At 48.2% G+C, this 22,033-nt stretch overlaps 2 protein-coding genes across 4 annotated transcripts in view; one reads left to right on the top strand and one right to left on the bottom strand.

Annotated features, from left to right (window-relative positions):
• The window catches only part of LOC8028799 (proton channel OtopLc), a 73,201-nt gene extending 51,425 nt beyond the window's left edge, over positions 1 to 21,776 (top strand). For both annotated transcript variants that reach the window (XM_029975274.4, XM_029975275.4), the window contains exons 5-7: positions 6,015 to 6,169; positions 17,093 to 17,309; positions 20,341 to 21,776. In XM_029975274.4, coding sequence (XP_029831134.3) covers positions 6,015 to 6,169; positions 17,093 to 17,309; positions 20,341 to 21,320 — 1,352 coding nt within the window. In that variant the 3' untranslated portion in view covers positions 21,321 to 21,776. The remainder of the gene's footprint in view (positions 1 to 6,014; positions 6,170 to 17,092; positions 17,310 to 20,340) is intronic.
• LOC8028801 (nucleoporin p58/p45) overlaps positions 19,145 to 22,033 on the bottom strand; it is a 44,881-nt gene continuing 41,992 nt past the window's right edge. Inside the window, exon 20 of one of the 2 annotated variants that reach the window (XM_029975270.4) lies at positions 19,145 to 21,992. In XM_029975270.4, the coding sequence (XP_029831130.3) occupies positions 21,907 to 21,992 (86 nt within the window). In that variant the 3' untranslated portion in view covers positions 19,145 to 21,906. The remainder of the gene's footprint in view (positions 21,993 to 22,033) is intronic. The other variant, XM_029975273.4, reaches the window with a different exon arrangement.

Raw genomic sequence — 22,033 nt, 5'->3', positions numbered from 1 at the left:
GTACAAATTTGGTCGTTTTCGATGAAGCTGAGTAAGTTCTTAATTAGAACCATATGGGGAGAGCCCAGGATCCTGGATTCAATCCCCACGCGTTTCGATTTGGATGAGCATCGAACCGGCGTGCGGTCGTGTATCACTACTGCGTGATTCACGTTAAAGACCCCAGTCTAGCGGTTGTACTGCACTGGCTAAATTTCTCTTCTACAGCTGGGAGACTCGTGGCCCGCTGAGGCAGACCAAGTTCTAGGCTGTATAAAGATACACGCACCCCAATGTTTTTAGAGCAATATCACTATCTTTGTTCATTACAAAGTTAATTAACAATTTATAGTTTTCCATTTGACTTTTCGTGATTAGCCGTCCCTCTGGCTGTATAGCTCACCTGCAAACCGTATTACTGCAGCTTGATAGCCACGCGCAGAGGTTCGCAAAGCGGAACTGAGAGGGCACGTACGCGCTAGGTTGCAGACATCGTTAAGCCGATGTCACACTGCTTATACATCATACCAATGACAGTCTGAAAACATCAGTCACCGCCATGTCCGTGGTTCGAATGCCGCGTACCAAGTTTCTCCTTGAACTCGTTGCCATGCGGCATTCAAAGCACGGATCTCGTGGTGACTTGCGTTCGAATCTGTTTGCTTGTTGTCTTTTGTATGATGTATAGGCAGTGTGGCCCCGGCTTTTGGGTTCGGTTATTACCGTCATTGCAGCGACTGGTCAAGCAACTGCCCGAATGCTCGTCCAGGCACTGATCGACATGAGCTCAAATTGAATGCTCACGCAATGCACGTGTCCAATCGCATTTGAATATCGGCATTATAGGACAATCCGCGTGACTGTGCCAACACTGTAGTCCCTAGCTAAGACTACGTCATCAAGTTCTACGAAGGACTGAGTAGATATAAGTTCACTTTTATCGTTGAGATGAAACCGCGACAAATATGTTTCTTCTTCAGTGGCGTTGCGTGCGAAAATAGGAGGGTCGCACTAGAGTCACTGTATGGGTTCCCAGACTAACGAAACTCCAAAGGTTCGTTCTAGAACCGCGGCGCAGCGCTGAAACCGAAACCATGGCGCCGCCATCTTGCGTCCACGCGTCGACGGGGGTATGAAGGCAATAGTGACATGCATTGGAGCGTGTTGAAGGAGCTGGTTCATTCCGCGATACGCGCAATGAACCAGCTGTAATCGGCACTCACCTCACGAAGCTTGCTTGTTGCAGTGAGATCGAAGTCTTTCCATTTTACTACGGCCAGCCAAGCCTTCTTCCTCCGACCTTGCAGTTGCGTTTTTTCCAAACGGGATTCGAAAGAGTCTCTTTCCATTCTCCGACCTTCTGCTGCACCCAAAAGTGCAACGAGCAGGCATTGTGCCACTAAGTACGCAACCTCCTTGTTTTTGACGTCGGTAACCGCGTGGAAAAGGCGGCGCTTAAACGCGCGTCCGATGAGCAGTCCTTTGCTGGACCCAAGATTGTAGCGATTAGAGCCGCTTGAAGCGCTGATGGAGGTGAGTCTAGCTGTGCTTGTGTCACGTGATCGCTGCCGTCCAATGATGCTCACCAAGCCAAAACATGATTGGCTAGAGTAAGTATGTTGTCGGCAAAACGCAAAAAGAAAAGGAATGCGTTACTCTGGGAACCCATACAGTGACTCTAGGTCGCACCAGTGCCAGTCAGCATGTCTGAAGTGATAAACATTCCAACGAAGTATGCACCAACTAAACTTTCTGACGTCACGCCACCACGGTGGCGCTGCTGTCGGCACTGCGCATGCGCAGAAGCTTCGCCTCACCCGAGTCTGGTTTCTGCCTACGCGCAGTGCGCTCCTGGCCTTGAGATGTACAGTGCTAATCACACTTCGTGCGGCTTTCTCCGGGGAGCGCTAGACTGGTGGCATTCGCGGAAACTAAGCTAGTCACGTGGCGCAACATGGAACGGCCCACTCGAGGGGTGTCCTGCCCACTCTATCAGCTGGCGCCGAACACGGAAGGCTGCTCGCACGCTTTTTACAAGCATCATTGCTCGAACAATAAACAAACTGAAGCCTGAAGGCGTATCAACGATGTCGTCGTCAAAAAACAAAAATATACCATAAAGCACTTAATTTTTTTCGCTTATCAAGCTGATAGAGTGGGCAGGACACCCCTCGAGCGGGCCGTTCCATGTTGCGCCACGTGGCTAGCTTAGTTTCCGCGAATGCCACCAGTCTAGCGCTCCCCGGAGAAAGCCGCACGTTCGCAGCACTGTACATTTCTGGCGCGAGCGCTCGTTCTGCCGAAGAACGCTTCAAAACATTGACCTCAAGTTATTTGGGACGCGTATTTTTTTAAAACTTAATTGGGACACTTTTTTTTTCTTAAATAATTTTGTCACACACAAAAAAAAAATATATATCATTTTTGCGCAATACTTACGTTGTTAGACGGAATTTCGCTGGAGGTCACGGCCGCTCTAAACCCCGCCCTATTACTACTGGATTGGCTTGGCTGCTCGACCGAACACGCTAACAAGCCTAGTGTCTCTCTTTCGCGACATCCTGTGCGCCAAAAGTTTGTCGTCTGACACTGCCTGCTAGATATGCGAGCAGACACGCGGCAGCCTCCGGCATCGTCTGCTATTTCACCGCCGTTTATCGTCGTCTGCAATGCCCGTGAGACGCGGACACGAAAGCTGCGCGTCGGCGTCCGTTTTCGTTCTCCTCCGTCTGCTATTCCGCCTCCGTCTAAAAACTTCGGCAACGCTCAGGAGACGCGTCCATGAAAACGGCATTCTAGCATTCAACCATATTTCATGAGCTGCGGTCCAATACAGGCGTCTCTCAGCGTCTATCGATGTGCAGTAATAAGCGACCGAAAGAACGAGAAGAAATAAAAAAAAAAATATATGCGAATATCATCTCAACTTCTTTATATATTTTTTTTTATTACAGTGTTTTTTAAGGGTTAGTGCCGGATTAAGGCGTTTATTTTGGGGTCTCTGGGCTCAGGCTGTTATAAGGTCCTTACCGAGGATAATAATAGTAACCATGGTGGTGGTGATGATGATGGTGATGGCAGTGGTGGAGGTAACGATATGACGAAAATTGTATATTTTGCCAACTTGTTAAATCTACGTATGTTTTATCTTATGATTATTGTCAAGCCTTTTTAAGACCCTAGATTCAATGAAATTCAAGTTTTCCTTGCCTGTAATGAGGCGGATGCGATTTCGATTAGAAACTATTTCGCCAATGATCAAGCACTCTAGCACTTTACGATATCAATAATTTTGAGGTACAAAATTAAAATCAAATAAACACTGCCAAAAATATTAAGATTTTTCGTTCACATCCAGTAGCTTCGAAAGAAAACTAAATTGCTTCCGTTGAAAACGTTGACTCCGTTCATGAACCTGTTTGACTAGAATAGCAGCAAGATTAATAGAGCACATGCCCGGGCCAGCTTACACAAAAATTATCGTGATGTCGACTTGGAGCACAGCTGACCCTCTTGCTAACATGTCTATAGACACTATTACTCACACATGAATTGAGTTATGCCAAGGAGGATAGAAGTGTAGGACAGGGCATGACGTCAGCCGCGTAGCCTCCACAAGCCATGATCCCTTGACGCCTCGCATCTTTCTCATTTTCCTCCTTACTCTCCCCACTTATCAGGTCAACGTGACCACATCACGTGACCGTAGCTAGCCTTCGTCTAGCCTTCGATCTGACAAAGCCTGCAGGACGGAGCGCGCGCAAGCCTGCAAGAAATCCTTCTACAATGAACCATCCACCTCACACGTGACATGTCACGCGCACCAATCGCCAGAGAGATCTACGGTCATGTTGGCCACATCGTTTAAACTTTTTATGACTAGGCTTCACCCATATTGCAACGTGCTCCCTCCTAGTACTTATAACCTCCTTGAGTTATGCAGCAACCGAACGGATACGTGCAAAATTCCCATTACAAGAAAGCAAAATTTCGCCTCCCGTATATGGCATGCCTCGCAATTCGACAACTGCCACAAAAATCTACAACACTTATTATTGTAATTGCTCCCAATTATTGGAAGTGTTTTAACATTCAACTAGAGCTCTGTTAATTATTACTGATGTGGACAGTGAAGGAAGCGACATAGGCAAGAAAGTAATTTTGTTGGTTGAAGTGGCCTTTATGTGATCAAGCTACTTCGTAAACACTCTTCTAATAACTGAACCGTGGTTCAGTTATTTCTCATCGAGAAACAACTACAGTTGTTTCTCGATGTTGCTGTCCGAAAGACGCGCCATCGGAGAAGAGGGTAGGGCTTTTGGAAGATCAGTCTTGAAAACTACCAGTCCTTCTTCATAAAGGTCGGAGTCATTGTTCAGTTTGAAAGGAAGAGGGAATAAAGGTTAATTTATGTGTATCGTCTAAGTGACCAATGTTTGAGCTACAAGGTGCTTTCGATGTCTGGTAATCTGTTCTTTTGTTGTAACTGTAGGTCTCTTTGTGGAAGTTCAGTGGTGGCTGTAGTCGGCCTTAGCTCTCTGGGTGTATGAGAGTTCTTGGAAGCAAAAAAGGTAGCTGAGTTAAGGAGGTCCCGCTTCTTGCGTCTTTTCCCTCAACTAAATGTTTTGTTTTCTGTGTCGCATTCCAGGGCACAAAAAAAAAATGTTTATTAGTTTGCTTGCACTCGACTGTAACCAGCGAGGACCCCACAAAATAAACCCTAAAATAAGTAACAAAAAGAACGAGATTTTGCTCTTCGTAAAGTTAGTTTTTTTATATATATTTTTAGTTACCCACATAGAAATAAAATAAAAACTACCTCACTGGACGAAAAAAAAAAAGGAACCCGGTTCCTTTTTCCGTTTTAGTTAAAATATAACAAGTTCCCGTTCCAGTTCCACCGATGCAAGATGGAACGGTGGCGTTCCTTCGCTCCTCTTAAAAAAAAAAAAAAAGAACGCGTTCCAGGAACGCAGTTCCTTGGAACGCAGTTCCTTGGAACGCCGTTCCTTGGAACGCAGTCGCGTAGTCTTGGCTAATCCTTACACGCCATTTTACCGCACAAGTCACACTCACTCGATGGTCGACTCAGTGCTACGAAGAATGCCTTTATCCAGGGGCAGACAGACACGTAGGCAACCTACTTTGCACGATTGATAAAACGCACACTATTACCCTAGTTACACGAGCACCCGGGTACTCCGGCGTTTTCCTCATAAGCGGGTTTCACATGCAGCGATTTTGGCCCTAAAGCGGCGCGATTTCTGCCGTCGCGGCGCTCGTGCCGCAGAATTGCTGGTGCTGGCCAGAGCGCCGCGACGGCAGAAATCGCGCCGCTCTAGGGCCAAAACCGCTGCATGTGAACTAGGCTTTTCTCTGCATGATTTGCCTAAAAATTTGCTAAACGCACCAACAAACATTGCGGAAACAGTAACCCAAATATTGGGCAGTTCGCGAAGGTATTGCATTTACAATTTTGGTCCTCACCGTGTTTTTCAAAGCGAAAGTTTGTACTAGCAACAATAAAAAAGGGACGCCAGGGAGAGGCAGGAGCTCACAAGGGCTCATTCACACTGGAAGCGGATCCGCGTTCGCAAAGCGGTTGCGAACGCGGTTGTATAAGGATTCAGTACAATTGCACGCGCATTTGATGACATCAAATGCGCGCGCAATTGCACTGGATCTTTATACAACCGCGTTCGCAACCGCTTCGCGAACGCGGATCCGCTTCCAGTGTGAATGGGGGGTTAGGACCTTAATTGTTTCTGCTTTCATCGACGGAAAGAAGTATGATGTCAGAGTGTTAACTTCGACGGTGTTGGTTGAACAATATCGTGACTGTTCCACCGACCTTTTTACCCACACCATCAAACTTATCGTTCGCAGCTGCTGACAAGTAGCAAGGATCGCAGCTCGTGACGTCACGAATGAAAATCATAAGAAGGCGCCACCGAAACATCTCGGCGTTAATTGGACTTTGGAGATAACGGTCGCTGGTCATATATGTATATTTTTGTTTTCTTCGTCTTGCGCAGTGTTTGGACTGGGCATGCTGATTTCGTGCGGCCTGGAGATCGCCACCATCTTCACGATTCCCAAGCCGTGCACGGACCCAGTGAACCTCGCCATGCCCGTGCTTCAGGCGCTCTTCGCCTTCCTCCAGATGCACTTTCTCTTCATGAACTCACAGGTGAGCGAAGAGTCCTCGCTTCGTGCTTTCACGCGCGCTTCGAGGGACGAAGCGGAGACACAAAATGTTCGAAGGAAATCTAGGCGTCATGCTACGCGTCATGTAGATGAAAAGGAATACTTCATGCCGTACTGATCAATGCAAAGGACCCGTGATTAGCTCCTATGGGCAATTTAATCTCAAATCGTGCAAGCAAAAAAAAAAAAATTAAATTGTTAATTTTGACGAAATATTTCAGCCTTTCCACACTGGTGAAGAAGGAAGACAAGCGAAGCTGTACTATGGCGGGAATAAAGTAATGGCCGGCCGCAAGTCGGCAAGCCAGAGTGGAAAGGCTGGAGAGGTTGCCGCCATCTATGAGCGACGGCGGCAAGCAGACAACCAGCAAACACAACACTCTGGACAGCTACCGCCATCTATGAGCGACGGCGGCAACCAGAGTGTTGTGTCGACATTTCTTTGCGGGCGGACATGATCCTGGGGAAAGTAACCCTTAACAACTCCACTGTAAAAAAAAAAAAAAACAACTTAGTTTCGTTATGTAGAAGAAATCTAGAACCCGCGGTCTCAGAAAAAAAAAATATATATATATATATATATATATATATATATATAGAGAGAGAGAGAGAGAGAGATTTATGGAGCGCACAAGCGGCCGCAGTGGAAATGGGCGTTTTTCCTCACTGTCGAAGGTCGCATATGTTTGACGTGGGTTTTTGCCTCTACGTTATTTTCATTTTTGTATATAAATCTTTAGACAATATGAAGAGGTCTTATAATAATTAAATAGTTTTAAGCATTTTACTTTTTTTTACGAAATCGCCAAAACTCACTTTACAGGTAAAGATTTTTGTATACAATTTTACAGGCTCCTTTTTTATGTCCATAAAAAGCCCCAAAGGAGTGCCTTATAAATACATTAAAATATTTCAGATGTTCGCATTATCTCCTTCGACAACATCACTTGAAAATCCTAAGTTGCAATTTTGAGATAAGTCGTATCAAAAACCCCTTTTTTGCGTTTTAGTAGAGAGTGTTTTCTCCCAAAAATCACATAATTGTGTGAACTTCGGTTCACACATACAGTGCAGTTCTAACTCAGCGCTATATAATCAGCGCTGGAAATAGCGCTGACCTTGCTGATTCAGCAACTGACTTCGCGACCGCCATATTGGTGATACAACGCTGATAAAGCGCTGAATCAGGGCTGAGTCAGGTTCAAGTCAGCGCTGTTTCTAGAGCTGATTTACCCCCTGCGATGTTTGTGTGAATCGGTCACACATCGCAGCGCCAACTCAGCGTTATAGACACGTACAGCGCTGACAAACTTCGACTATATTGTACCACAGACGAAAACGGATCGACAAGCGTAAAAGTGAAAATGAATGTTTAATTGGCGAACTTGTGCCAGAAACAAAAGAAAGAACGAACGCGGAGAAAGCAGCAGCGAGCATCGAGGTATCGGCGTTTCAGCTGGCTAGCGCAAGGGTGCGAAAGTGAGTCCACGGCAAGGCAACGCTGGTCTCCTTATCGGCTACACTCTGGAACACTCGGGGGACTTACCGGGCAAGGTCATGTTGGTCTACTTATCTATTACACTTGGTATCTCGAACATTCGAATCGAACGTCGAATCATTTGGGGTAAAACTAAACGCGAATCTTCCACAAGTACGTAGTAGCGTTTGTCCCTGCGCGCGGCAATATCAGCGCTCCACTGCGTGGGACCCTTCCTTTTCCTGCGTGCACACATAATCTGCGCTAACTCAGGGTTGAGTCAGCACTAACAGTATACGCTAATGCAACACTTTTCGCTTACACAGCGCCGAGATGCCTATGTGAACTGACCTTTACAGACGTGGGTAGAGTTCGGAAAATGTTTGTGTTTACAATTATTTTGCATAATTATAACTCTTGAGAAAGAAAAATGAGGCTGGTTTTAGATAAGATGGAAAAGAAGATGGCCGGTCGGCAATCCTTATTTACTTGGTGATTTTTATGTCACTGCTTGATGTACGTCTAGAATAAACGTGACTACACTACGTTACTTTTCGTTCAGAAAAAAAAAATAGCCGCAGTGGACACATTGCCGTTTTGTCACAGGCTTTGTGACGCAGTTGTAGGTGTAAAAATCGCATGAGGAGTCGCATTTAGACAATGACAGTTGCCTTGGTTGCAGGCTTTGATGAGTTGTCTATGGATAAATAGTAATAATATACTTTTTCACGTATAGCTGTGATGCTGCAGAAGGGCGGCCGGGTCGCCCCTCGAGTCACTGAATGTTCCCAGAGTACTGAAACTCCCACGTGCTCTCGTGAAGCGGCTGCGGCAGCTTTACCAGAGCACGCGCTCGGCCGCCGGCCGCAACCTCGGCAGTAGCAAAACTTTGGCCGTCCATGCCAGTACTAGAGTCGCTGAATGTTCCCAGAGTACCAAAACTCCCACGTGCTCTCGTGAAGCGGCTGCGGCCGCTTTACCAGAGCACGCGCTCGGCCGCCGGCCGCAACCTCGGCAGTAGCAAAACTTTGGCCGTCCATGCCAGTACTAGAGTCGCTGAATGTTCCCAGAGTACCAAAACTCCCACGTGCTCTCGTGAAGCGGCTGCGGCCGCTTTACCAGAGCACGCGCTCGGCCGCCGGCCGCAACCTCGGCAGTAGCAAACCTTTGGCCGCCCATGCCAGTACTAGAGTCGCTGAATGTTCCCAGAGTACCAAAACTCCCACGTGCTCTTGTGAAGCGGCTGCGGCCGCTTTACCAGAGCACGCGCTCGGCCGCCGGCCGCAACCTCGGCAGTAGCAAAACTTTGGCCGTCCATGCCAGTACTAGAGTCGCTGAATGTTCCCAGAGTACCAAAACTCCCACGTGCTCTCGTGAAGCGGCTGCGGCCGCTTTACCAGAGCACGCGCTCGGCCGCCGGCCGCAACCTCGGCAGTAGCAAAACTTTGGCCGTCCATGCCAGTACTAGAGTCGCTGAATGTTCCCAGAGTACCAAAACTCCCACGTGCTCTCGTGAAGCGGCTGCGGCAGCTTTACCAGAGCACGCGCTCGGCCGCCGGCCGCAACCTCGGCAGTAGCAAAACTTTGGCCGTCCATGCCAGTACTAGAGTCGCTGAATGTTCCCAGAGTACCAAAACTCCCACGTGCTCTCGTGAAGCGGCTGCGGCAGCTTTACCAGAGCACGCGCTCGGCCGCCGGCCGCAACCTCGGCAGTAGCAAAACTTTGGCCGTCCATGCCAGTACTAGAGTCGCTGAATGTTCCCAGAGTACCAAAGCTCCCACGTGCTCTCGTGAAGCGGCTGCGGCCGCTTTACCAGAGCACGCGCTCGGCCGCCGGCCGCAACCTCGGCAGTAGCAAAACTTTGGCCGTCCATGCCAGTACTAGAGTCGCTGAATGTTCCCAGAGTACCAAAACTCCCACGTGCTCTCGTGAAGCGGCTGCGGCCGCTTTACCAGAGCACGCGCTCGGCCGCCGGCCGCAACCTCGGCAGTAGCAAAACTTTGGCCGTCCATGCCAGTACTAGAGTCGCTGAATGTTCCCAGAGTACCAAAACTCCCACGTGCTCTCGTGAAGCGGCTGCGGCCGCTTTACCAGAGCACGCGCTCGGCCGCCGGCCGCAACCTCGGCAGTAGCAAAACTTTGGCCGTCCATGCCAGTACTAGAGTCGCTGAATGTTCCCAGAGTACCAAAACTCCCACGTGCTCTCGTGAAGCGGCTGCGGCCGCTTTACCAGAGCACGCGCTCGGCCGCCGGCCGCAACCTCGGCAGTAGCAAAACTTTGGCCGTCCATGCCAGTACTAGAGTCGCTGAATGTTCCCAGAGTACCAAAACTCCCACGTGCTCTCGTGAAGCGGCTGCGGCCGCTTTACCAGAGCACGCGCTCGGCCGCCGGCCGCAAGCTCGGCAGTAGCGAAACTTTGGCCGTCCGTGCCAGGGTAGCTAAACTCGTCGAGCACAACTTTGTGTCCGAAAGTTGCGGAACGCGCTAATTGGACTGTCGCGACGCTGACGTCAAGCCGAGCGAGGTGTCAATCATCCAAGCTCTCTCGGTGCTCAAATTCCAGCGAGAATGTAAAACACAAAGTCGTAGCGAGCTCCATCGAAGCGCATGCGACCAACACCGTGGTGCCAGCCGATTGAACGGCTGCACTGATGACGTCTCGCCCGAGTGTCCCTACATCCCTACGCCGCGTTAGAGTCAATGATGCGTAGATTGTACCTAGGCGGCCGGTAAATACTCTGAACTTTCTCGTCGCAAGATCGTCGTTTGTGGAAGTTATTGGTGACGACAAAGTGACAGTTCACAACTTTGGGAAGGAGTTATTTCAGGCCAAAATCTTCGCTTCGGAATCGAAGCGAAGATTGAACTTTGTGATGCTGTGGAGCCGTGCGCGGTGTACGCGGGCGGCTTTATAGAGCTTATCTTCCACCACTGTCAACAACGCCACCGGGGTCACCCACAGGCGGTTTGTGTATAGACGTCGGTAATGTCTGAGAGATGAGGAAAAACGGGGGAGAAAAAAAAAAAAAAGCTGAAGAAAGGGAAATCAAAAAAAAAAAATTAAAGACGTTTACAAATCTTTGTAATGCGAAATTAGAGCTCAACTCTTGAGGAGGAATAAGGGAGGGTACGGAGAGGAGGGTATACCCCTCCTCCTCTCCTCCCCTCCTCCTCCCATTCATCTTCTCCGCTAAATTTAGCAGGGAAAAGGACATCACATGACAATCTAGCGGAGAAGTGAATTGGCGTTGAAGTCACGTTGCTGGGAATTGAATTGGTGTTGGAGGTCATGTGACGTCAATTTCGCGCTAAATTTAGCGTTCCGACGGCGACGCCCACGCCGCAAAACCCGGAAACGGCGCCGAAGAGCTGCGCTCTAAACAAATAATTAAGGTACGACCAACACACACACACACGGACAAACAAATAGGAGTCTCAAGAAAGGCCGTAGAAATTGTTCGGGAGAAAGGGAGAGGAGGTGATGTTGGTGAAGAAGGGGGATATTCCTTTCCCCTAATATTTTATTAAATCTCTCTGAAATGCTATGGTGGTTCGGGGCTGGGGCGATACCCCCCCCCCCCCCCCTTCCACCCTTACGCCCATTGCCCCCTCTTTCGACGCAACTGGGGGAGGGGGGGCTAAATCCCCTCCCCCCATCCTGCTTAGAGGTGTTCCAATGAGCAATGGACGAGGAACAGCACAGCCTGCAATTTTCGAAATAACGGTTCAAGAGATTCTGGAATTAAAACCGCTCGCGTTCCATGAACTCAAAAGTGGCCATGACAGACTTTCAAGCGAAAGACTCGTGCCAGGGCACGTATATAGTGTGCGGGCGCGTTCAGTGACGTCATTTTATAGTTGATACCTTTGACGATGGAGTCAGGATTATCAGTTGTGAACGACAAATTTGATGGTGCGTGTTCAAATCGACGATGTCAAGTTTAGTGTCCTTGCGTTCTTGAAGTATCACCGCCAATATTGACAACCTGAAATTACTTTTATTTCCTTATTTCCGTAGATAAACATACTTAATGTCAAACTGACTGATCTTCGAATGTCTACCATAAAATGATTTTATCCCGCCGATGAAGGGACAACTGCCCGGAGGCGAAATTTGCCTGAAAGTGGACAACGGTAGTCGGCTGGTTGTGACCTAGCCACGTCGGGCTACACTTTGGCCAGATTAGATAAATCAAAAGAACGGCAGGGACGCTTCTTAGTAAATTCTGCTTTATCGGCGGAAATAAGAACGATACCAGACTATCAACTTCGACGGTGTTGATTTTAAAATGCAATTCCCAAGCATCCATCGTGCTTTTTAGAGACCATCAAACATGACGGTCGCAGCTGATAATCTTTGTTGTGACGTCACACGTATGAGCCACGGTCGTCTCCGCACGCTCTCTTGTGCTGCTCTTGTTCGGTGCCTAGGGAGGTGTAGGGATTTTTCGCCCCCTCAACAAAAAACGTCACGAAGACAGACGGATCTGCGGGTTTGTGAGAAAAGAAAACTTCGCAGCAATCTTTCGGCTCCTCCCCCCACTATGTCATAACACGAAGAATATTTTTGTTGACGAGTTTAGCGACCCAGTACTAGAGTCGCTGAATGTTCCCAGAGTACCAAAACTCCCACGTGCTCTCGTGAAGCGGCTGCGGCCGCTTCACCAGAGCACGCGCTCGGCCGCCGGCCGCAACCTCGGCAGTAGAGCGAAACTTTGGCCGTCCATGCAAGTACACCGCAGACGAACTAAGGGGGCGGAAGAACGACGTTCATGCTTTCGCATTCACAACTCATAAGAAGTGCTTAGGTGTCCTCAGAATTTTTTTTTAGTTTTCATTTTAGCGCGATTTTTATGGACAGAAACCTGCCATGTGTCCTACACGAATGCAGTTCATTCCATTCCATACATTTCAATGTTCACAAGAATCACACCCTACATGTGTTCGGTCACAGCCCAGCACGCGCATGTTCATTGCTTTGGAAGACGAGCAAAGTACGCACCATACGCAGGAACACTGATGTTGACTTGCAAACAGTGCAAATAAGGTAAGGAAGGAAGAGACAGCAGGAAGGAGAGAGCGCTGACTCACAACTGAGGTTTTAAAGAAAAAGTAGTAAAAGTGAAGATGCAAGTGCGGTTACATTATCAAAGTAAGAAAGGGAGAGGAGGTAGAGTTACAAAACTTCACCGATCTCTGACGCTGATGCATGCTACAAATGTAGTTAGTTACACGTGCTGGCGTCTGCAACAGTAACTTTTTTTTTAAAGAAAGTCTAAATCAAATGGCACGTTCCTTCAGGTAAGACGAGCGTGTGGGCACCTGTATCCACATTTCGAGCATTCTTCCTGGCGCTTGGGTTGTTTGTCAAAAAATGTACTGCTTGATTCGTTGACCTTTGTCCGTGAGCGTAAAGGCCCGTTCACACTCTTGCGACCGAGTACGACTGAGAGCGACTTCTTAGGACCGGATGCGAGGCAGCGGAGCTGGTCCTAAGAGATCGCAAGAGGCTTAAAAACCTGTCTGGTCTTTCTCGGTCGTACTCGGTTGCAAGAGTGTGAACGGGCCTTAACTGCCAGCTTCTGATAGACGGAAAACGGATTTGCTCGCAATTTCACGAAACTAGCGAGCCGCGGCTTTAACGTACCGAGTTGCAAAAACGGTTTTCCCAAAATCACAGTTTTTTTTTTTATTATTGTTTAGCACGCAAGCAAGGGTCATACTTTGTGCAGATAGAGATTATTATCATCTCCAGGTAGCACGAACACCATGTTTTCTCACAGCTAGACGCAAGAAAGGTGGGCGCGAGTGTACCCGGTTGGCCGGCCGCGCGCTTCGCTGCCCGCCGGTGACTTCATGTTTGGGCGGCGGGAAAGACTGGGGAAAAACTAGGGAGAGCCATGTTTCGGTTTTGGCAGCGAACGAAATATCTTTTTCTTTAATTAACTAAAGTGAATTTGGGGAAACGAGATAGCATTTCGGAATCCTCGGGCACGTGTCCACCTGGCTGTGCTGTCCCCGCGCATGTTCCGGCTGAGGGTGCGAGGTCACGTGATGCGAGGCTTATACAGTTAGTTAGAGCATCGAGCGAACGGAAGACCGAAGGCGAGAAAGAGCACGTGGCGATGAGGGCGATCACATGACCCCCAGCGCAATCGCCATTGGCCGACTGCGCTGCGCCTCAACCCCTCAATTGCGACTATTATCAGCGAAAGGGCAGTGGTATGACGGTAGTATTAGTTGTACTTGCCCTCTCCTGGCACGAAAGCCACCCGCAATAAACCAGATAAATGTGCGCATACTCCGGCCGTTTTCACGAAAGAAAAAAAAAAGTACCTTTGAAGAGCTCGTAACTTCAACGTCTCTCTCCGGAATTTCCTTAATTCGTTTGATACACCGTTGCTCGTCTACTGGGAAGGATATCTGGACCTTCGGTTCTCCGGCACCCCGACGTCATGGCACACAACACTTATGAGGCACTGATCCTCACATTCGCACACGCGAAAACAGGAGAGATTCTGGTCGGTGACGGACGTAACAAATACGCAGGCGTCTTGTCTCCACGTTTCGAACGGCTTCCTACGTTGCCCGGTTGCGAACCTACTGTCTGGCTTTGCATCGCTCGCGAGTTGTCTACAGTCTGATCAAATGGCGTCGTCCCGTTGCGTAATCTTTTTTTTTTTTATTATTATTGTTGCAATTAAACTAAAAAATTAAATGATGACGACGCATAAAAAAATATCAACATAAAAGAAAGCTCTATCCGAAGTGCTTTGTCAGCATCGTCGCAGGTGCTGAAAACCATCTGCTGGCTTTCCTTTTCTTCGACTGCTTGCCGTCTGGCGTGACAAAGTCGCGTTCTCACGTCGCAATTTTTTTTTATTAGTCATAGTTTGACGAAAGTTCAAGAGTTCAACTATGGTGGCTAGAAGGGGAAGCGTGACGGCCGCCATATGCGCCATTACGACGTCGACGTTACGTCACACGATGTTAGGACTTCGTCGAGACGGCGCGTCGACGTCGATGTTGGCGAAGACAACGACGTTACACGACGCCAAGGCTTCGTCGTGACGTCGTAGTGACGTCGCGTTGACGACGACGTCGCGCGACGTCAGGACGACGTGAACGTGACGGCGACGTCTCGCGACGTCAGGCCGACATTAACAGGACGTCATAGCGACGTTTGACGTTGCGTGGGGTGTCGGCCATGTCGGCGTCGACGACCACGTCGACGTCAGGTGCAAAACATGTATAGAGCAGTTCATACAATTTTTTTTGCGAGTGCCCTCGCTAAATCACGGATTTGAAAAAAAAAAAAAAAAAAAAAATATATATATATATATATATATATATATAGCCAGAATACCACAGTCTATCATAAATATTAGCCGTAGTTTCATTAAGAAATCATTACTGCAACTAAGAGCTGCCTTTTTTATACCAGGTGTTTTTTTTTTTTTTTCTTTTATTCTTACACATTTGTTTAAAAAAACAATGAAAGCTACATTAATGCGGTTTGTGCGTGTGGGTTCTACGGCTAGGCGGACATTATGTGTGTGGCTAATCTTTGCGATCAGTCGGCTAATGAATTAAAATTCGTTAATTAACTTTTTAATTAGTGGAAATAGACATATGGTTCCAATTAGAAACTTGCTGAGCGTCATCCAAAACCCCTAAATCAGTCATTTTCAGAAAGACTGAGCGCGTGAGAAGCGCAGTAGCGCACTAAAGTTACCACTCGTGGAGCAGGTACAAGGTTATGGGGCTAGATAAGAAACGGAAAAATTGCGCGAGGGCCATACCGAAACCGCTAGTCTTGTACCTGCTCCACTAGCGGTAACTTTAGTGCACTACTTCCCTTCTTTCCCCTGCCCTCTTGTGCCGACACGCAACGACAAGAGGGTCGGCTTGGTCAAAATAAAATCAACAGTTGGGGCTTCAATCTACGCTGTAAAGGTGAACAGCGAAGCTGTGGCATCACCTGCAACGATTGCCCACGGGCCACTGCACTATAGACCCTTTTTATGTCAAACGCCACCAGGTGGTGCTCCAGTCTTTGACGTCTCAGAGAACTTCCGGGTTGTGAGCAAAGGCCACTTTAACACCACTGCTTGAAATGTAGATGAAACGTTTAACCAATGCTCCAGGTGAATGCCAGAAGAATGGAGTGCAAGATCTGTTAAAATGTTTCGAGTATTCTTGTAAAATGACTTGCCTCCTCGAAGATGTAATATTGTACAGCCGAAGGCCCTCAATAAATCTCCAACTTCGATGTCCGTGTATTGGTTCTTTCTAGCGCTGGTGACATAAGCAAGTTCAACAAGCTTGCAAAGACGGTCCGACCGGAAGTCGCTGGGGACACAAGCGGTAGTTCATGTTTGTAAACAGCTAAAGGGTCTATACTAAATAATTGACGAAAGAAAAGTAAATGCACTGTACCAAAACTTTTAGAGCGCAGCACTTAAGGCCCGTTCAGACATGCAGCGGAGCGCTACAAGCATAGCGCTAACCTCGCGCTAAGCGCGTGCTGACGGCAGCATTCACCAGCTTTGTATCGCACCGCCAAAACTGTTGCTCATGGCAGAGGATAAGTAGCCGACGACACGTGAGGAGCGCTACATGAGCGCTTCGCTGCATGTGAGAACCGGCCTTTAGGCGCCCGTTTGTGGCTTGAGCGGCGTCGCCGTCGGCGTAACCGCGCGGTACATTATGGGTCGCGTGACGTTATCAGTGACGTCACCGGCATCGTCACTGATGACGTTATCGGCATCCGCATCGTCCCTGATGACGTCATCCGTGATATCACTCATGACGTCATCGGCATCGTCACGTGACCTCATAGGGGTCACGTGACCCCGGTGACGTCACGTGACCCCCCCGTACGACGGCGACGCAGCTCGGAGGGAAGAGTAGCAGACAGGAGGGAGGGAGGAAGGATATACCTTCCCCTCCTCAAGAGCTGTGCTCTAATCCGGCGTTACAGGGAGTTGTAAACGGCTTTCATTTTTTTTATATATATGAAAGACTTCGTACGTTGACATTGCCGCGGCAGCTCATGCAACCGCAATCTTTACCGAGAAACACATGCGGGGAGAGCTACGGACTTATCGTCTATCATGTGGTTTTGACACTTGTTTTGCGGTTTTCTAATTGAAACAAGTGTCAAAACCACATTATAGATAAGATGCGCGCGAACGATGATAAGGCATGTGCGATGCTTTTCTGTCAACAGACATGAAAAAACCCGATTAACGAGTCATATACAGCTTCGTTGTAAAAGTTTAAAAAAATATATTTTAACGTTTAGGCATGCAAGTGCCCAAGCCTAGCTTTGAGAATGCTTGTTGAGGTTGTCTTAGATAAGGCCCACGTAAGACCCAACTAGAACTAAGGGTTTGCGGACCCCTGTACTTGTGCCTCGATCCAGCGAGTGGCGAGGTCCCTGGGATGCCTGCGGCATCCGGTGCTCATGCACCTGGTCGCCACCAACGTTGCTGTCTGGCTCAAGCTCCTCCTCTGGGAGACCTCGAGCGAGTGGCTCCGGCAGAATCACGTGGTACAAGCCGGCCAGACCATCTGGCCCCCGAAAGGCTTCAACTTCACCACTCACGTCATCGACGACAAGGGAGAGCATAAGGTCTTCTGTGCGTACCCCTCAATGTTCTTTAATGCGTATAAGAACGCTCGTTTTGACGAAAATCCGGCGGTGTCTTTTGTTTGTCAGCGCCGGGGAGAGGAAGGAGGTGGAGAGGGTGACGCGTGCGACACTCCCATTGGGCCGAAGCACTGACGTCAACACACAACCATCTCCCCCTCTCCCCTTTGCGCTGTTGTACCGTACCTGGACGGTATCTCACATAACCTGAAGGTAGAAAGTCGCGTGGGAGTTGAGATGGTGTTTTCAGCACCAAATACGCTGGCCGGGCTCTGCAGAAAAGTTCATTGGAATGTTAAAAATAAGATCGGGTGCACTAAAAAAAACACCAAAAACCAATTCGTGGTAGCGTGCAGGGAGTGGTCTATTCCATTCCTTTATCTTGCAGCCGTCGTTATGTCGGTCAAACAGAAAGATGCGTCAACAGACGGCTCAGAGAACACCGATATAACATTCTTAAAGTTGTGTCTAGTCACCTCGGGCTGCACTGCAGATTGTGGTTGTCCCAATCTTTGACAAATGCCAAGTGGTTTTAAAAATAAAGACAGTCTTGCGTGATATTACAGAAGCCCGTGATATCGCAAGACTGGTACCAGATTGCAATAGTGCCCCTTCGCTCGTGCTTTCAGATAAAGACAGGCAGTACTTGGAGCAATGATGGCAAACCAGCGACTGTGTTGTTGAACACATGATATGCATTTTTTGTTTTAGAGCGCAGCTTAGACGCCCATTTCCGGCTTGAGCAGCGTCGGCATCAGCGTGACGCGCGCTTTGCATTATGGGACGTTTCTCATAATGTCCCGCGCGGGAGGGTGGAGGAGGGAGAAGGGGCAGGAGGAGGGAAGAGAAAGAGGGAGGGGGGGACGAAGGGAAGAGGCAAGGAGCACAGGAGGAGATGAGGAGGAGGGGGCCATACCGTCCCCTCCCCTCTTCCTCCTCAAGAGCTGCGCTCTAATTCAGTATTGCAGGAAGTTGTAAACGTCTTTCATTTTTCTCCTTGATTTATTTGGTGTGGCATGTTTGCTATTTATACTTGACGCTAACAAATGAATCTTCGGCTGAGAATTAGCGCTGAGTCCTGGCAGTTACCTTTATCTTTTCGGTTGTTTTTAATTATGTCTGCATACCAACTAGTCCAGACTTCTATGTTAATCAATTTGCGATAAACTTTTTCTCTAATAATGTACCTCTTTTGAGAAGAGTTGTACAGATGCAGGGGCTCTACTTCCATCTAGCGGTGGAGGCTCGCATGTGCTGCAAAGTATAGGACAGGCAAAATAGGTGCAGCAAAGCCATTTTCATCATGGTTTTGTTCAGAATTATCCTGTTTAGCAAGCATGCCACAATATTTCCTGCCCCTTAAGTAGTCCACAGCTGTGTACATCACCAAAATCATTGCATATGAGAAGACGGTGCCTGGCCATGTAGAATGCTAATAGACAAATTTCGAAATTATGCGTAGATTATGTGCGGCTGCCATTAGTTGGTCGTGCACCGTGAGTATGCATTGGACACTAGCGCTTCGCCAGCATTCGGAGTATACTCGGATCGAAACCCATTGTACACGAGTGCTGCGGCAGTGCTTGACGCAAACTCAGAACCAATCGCATGGTTTACGCCAGAAGCAATGAGACGAACTAGCTGCGGTTGCGCATAATCTATGCATCATTTCAGAACTTCGGAAATGCTCTAATAATAGCATAAGACACCCGCCGTTGGGTGCTGCCTGTATGCGGTAAATGTCCATTGCTGGTGGCGCACTTTTGCCTCCATTAAATGTCAGTTTTTATGCATCTTTGCTGCAGGCACAAAATTGTCGAGACGTTAGAAGTGACCACTTCTTGAAGAGTGTAGCTTTAATTTCGAGATTTCTGAACAACGACCAGTGAAACATGTCGGAGATATTTACACAGGTCCAGCCGTGTTCCAACTTGCAAGTTGAAGAGCAAATATATTCAATTTTTTATCAAGAATTCATGCACAAGCTCAAAGCTTTGGCAGCATCTCTCAATCACACAACCAAGATGCATTCTAGAGAAACTATAACCTTGGCTATTCAAGCATTGCAATACAAAACAAAGAAAACAAACACACCAAGTGCTCACTTTGGGGGTTGAGGGACCACCAACTGTGGCCATCTATTTGTCCAAACGTTGCAGATCTCTTGTTGCTCATCAGGCCATAGTAGTTTAAACTTTAAACTAAAACAAAATGTGAAAAAAAAAAAAATTATTTAGACAAGATTGGTGCATATCAATTTTCAGGTCATTCTATTGGAGAGTTCTGTATAGCTGACATGGTCTAATGGTTAGGGTACAAAGTTCTCCAAGCTAGTTTGGGGCTCATTACTATATCTGCAATTGCACCAAGCATTCAAAATGCCTGCCAGTCAAAACATGTGCTGAAACATTTTAAGTGGCGACTATCAGTGAAAAATGTACAGCACACTCCAAAAAGTAAGACCAAAATGAAAAGACGTACAAAATTCATTTACAAGGCTAGGAGTGCTAACCGGAACTTGCACATATATTCACATCAAATATAATGTTAAAGTAAAACTTGGGGAAATCGTAATACCATTCAATTCGAAATGAGCTCATACTGGACAATAGGAAGTGTTAGGAAACCAGTGGATTCTTACGACCTCAAACTGAAACATTTGCAGCCTATTTTCCATGCGCTACATATGCTAATCAAATCGTGCAACCTGAGCTGCACAGGCACTCCACAAAAGTTGTAACATTCATCAAATAGCTATAAACATTCTTATCCACACTCAAAACATTATTTACTCTGTGCAACTGTTAAAAAGTAAACTGTTAAAAAGTAAAACTGTTAAGAAAAAAATCTGCCACACTGTTTTGGTACAAATCTATGGTATAGAAGTTTAGTAAAAGCTCCTTGCATAAAAAAGTTAATTTGTCGCTAATTCAGACAAAATAATTAAGTATTTAGATTAGTTCACTTTTTTTCCCACTTCATTATATTGCAAAGATGTGGTCCCTGCCCTCCTGTTCCAGTTACGTCGGACTGCCTGTGGCGACCACAAGAGAACATGCCCATGGAACGCATGCTGACATTGCAGCGATGCCTGCACAACTCCACCATCGGTGCCATCTGGAAAAAGGCTGCACCCTTCCTATCTCCCTTCATCGTCCAGTACTGTGTCGTTGGCGCCGTTGTCATCTACACTCTTTGGGACAACTTCTCCTACTGCACCAAGGGCAACAGCAGCAGCGGCGGCAGCACCAAGGACCAGAAGCGCCATTCCTCTTCCAATGGCCGCACTGAGGCCGATTCCGGAAGCGGAAGCTTCCGGTTCCTAGACTGCCAGAGCTCCAGCAAGGGCCTGTTCCTTGGTCTCCTGGTCCTGGTGGCCGGAATCATCGTCCTCATCCTCTTCTTTGTGCTCAGCAACGAAAACATGGAAGCCGAGACACTGTCCGCAGTCACCACACTCCACTGTGCGGTGCAGGGACTCTCTCTCCTGGCCGCAGCCGTCGGACTCTGCAGAGTTGGGGGAATGCACCACAGACGCCGCAGGATGACTCAGCTCAACTCCACCCTCCAAGCGATCGGAATCCTGGCAGTCTACATGTACGGCGTCTTCGGCGTCGTGGTCGGAGCATCCAAGATCGGGGACGGAGCGGAGCACGTCCTCCTGCTCCTCGACGGTGCCTTCATGGTCATCTTCGCCAGCCTCCAGTCCCTGTTCGTGCAACGAGTCGCGGCCAGCGTCGTGTCCAAGAAGCACGGCGGCCACAAGCCGGGTCTTCAGGTCGTCACGTTCCTCATGTTCAGCAACCTGGTCTTGTGGCTTCTGGAGACCTTCACCAATCAGAACCACATTGTGAGTCAGCAGCAGCTGGCCATGTACGGAGCAGTGTCCTGGGGCATCATCTCCAGAGTGGCGCTTCCGCTTGTCATCTTCTACAGGTTCCACTCCTGTGTGTTCCTCGTTGAGGCATGGCGCCAGTCGACCGATTCACACAGGGACTAAGTGCCTTCGAGGGACAATGCTCCGACGGGCAGAAGCTGCAACAACTTCGGCGTCGCGACAGGCCGTGTTTCAAATCCGAGGTGTCGTGAGTGTCAGCTCCAAGATGATGTTAGTAGAAGACCAGACAACAGTTGCTTTCTGGTCTCATCAACAATGAGTGTCCCCGGACTTTCAAAAAAAAGGGGAGCACCGAACGAAAAGAGAAAGTCTGGATGCACGCAAATGGCGGTAACCACTGAACTTTCGCTGTTTTCACCCACTCCTTTTATACTCGGCACACTATTTAATTTGTATCCGTTTCACCACGCGAGTTTCTAAACAGTGCAGTTTGCCATAAAAAGCTTTAACAATACAAAGTCTAAACCGCCATACTTTAGAAAGCTCCTTTAATCTGCCGCATCGCAGGTGCCGGACACAGTTACAATAAATGGTACAACAGCGCAAGAATGGCGTCGAGTGTCCCTGGTGTCTTTCCTTTTGTACAATTAGGCACGCCACAGTTAAAAAGGTGAGCATAAACGAAAAGGCCGTACAACAATAACCTCGTAAGGCCACTGCTTCGGAAAAAAAGGCACGGAGGTCGAGGCTATTTCTTGCCACGTTTGTTGCCTGGCGGCGGCCTCTGGAGCTGGAACGTCTGGCCCGTGGTCGACGACCCAAAGGAGTCTCCCCCTACGAGAAACACGAAAAAAGGCGGCTCTGTAGTACAGTTG

This window comes from Ixodes scapularis, unplaced genomic scaffold (assembly GCF_016920785.2).
Source record: "Ixodes scapularis isolate PalLabHiFi unplaced genomic scaffold, ASM1692078v2 PGA_scaffold13__105_contigs__length_92229423, whole genome shotgun sequence".
NCBI classification, from domain to species: domain Eukaryota; kingdom Metazoa; phylum Arthropoda; class Arachnida; order Ixodida; family Ixodidae; genus Ixodes; species Ixodes scapularis.
Note: the sequence above shows the minus strand (reverse complement) of the source record. Positions and strands in the feature narration are given on the sequence as shown.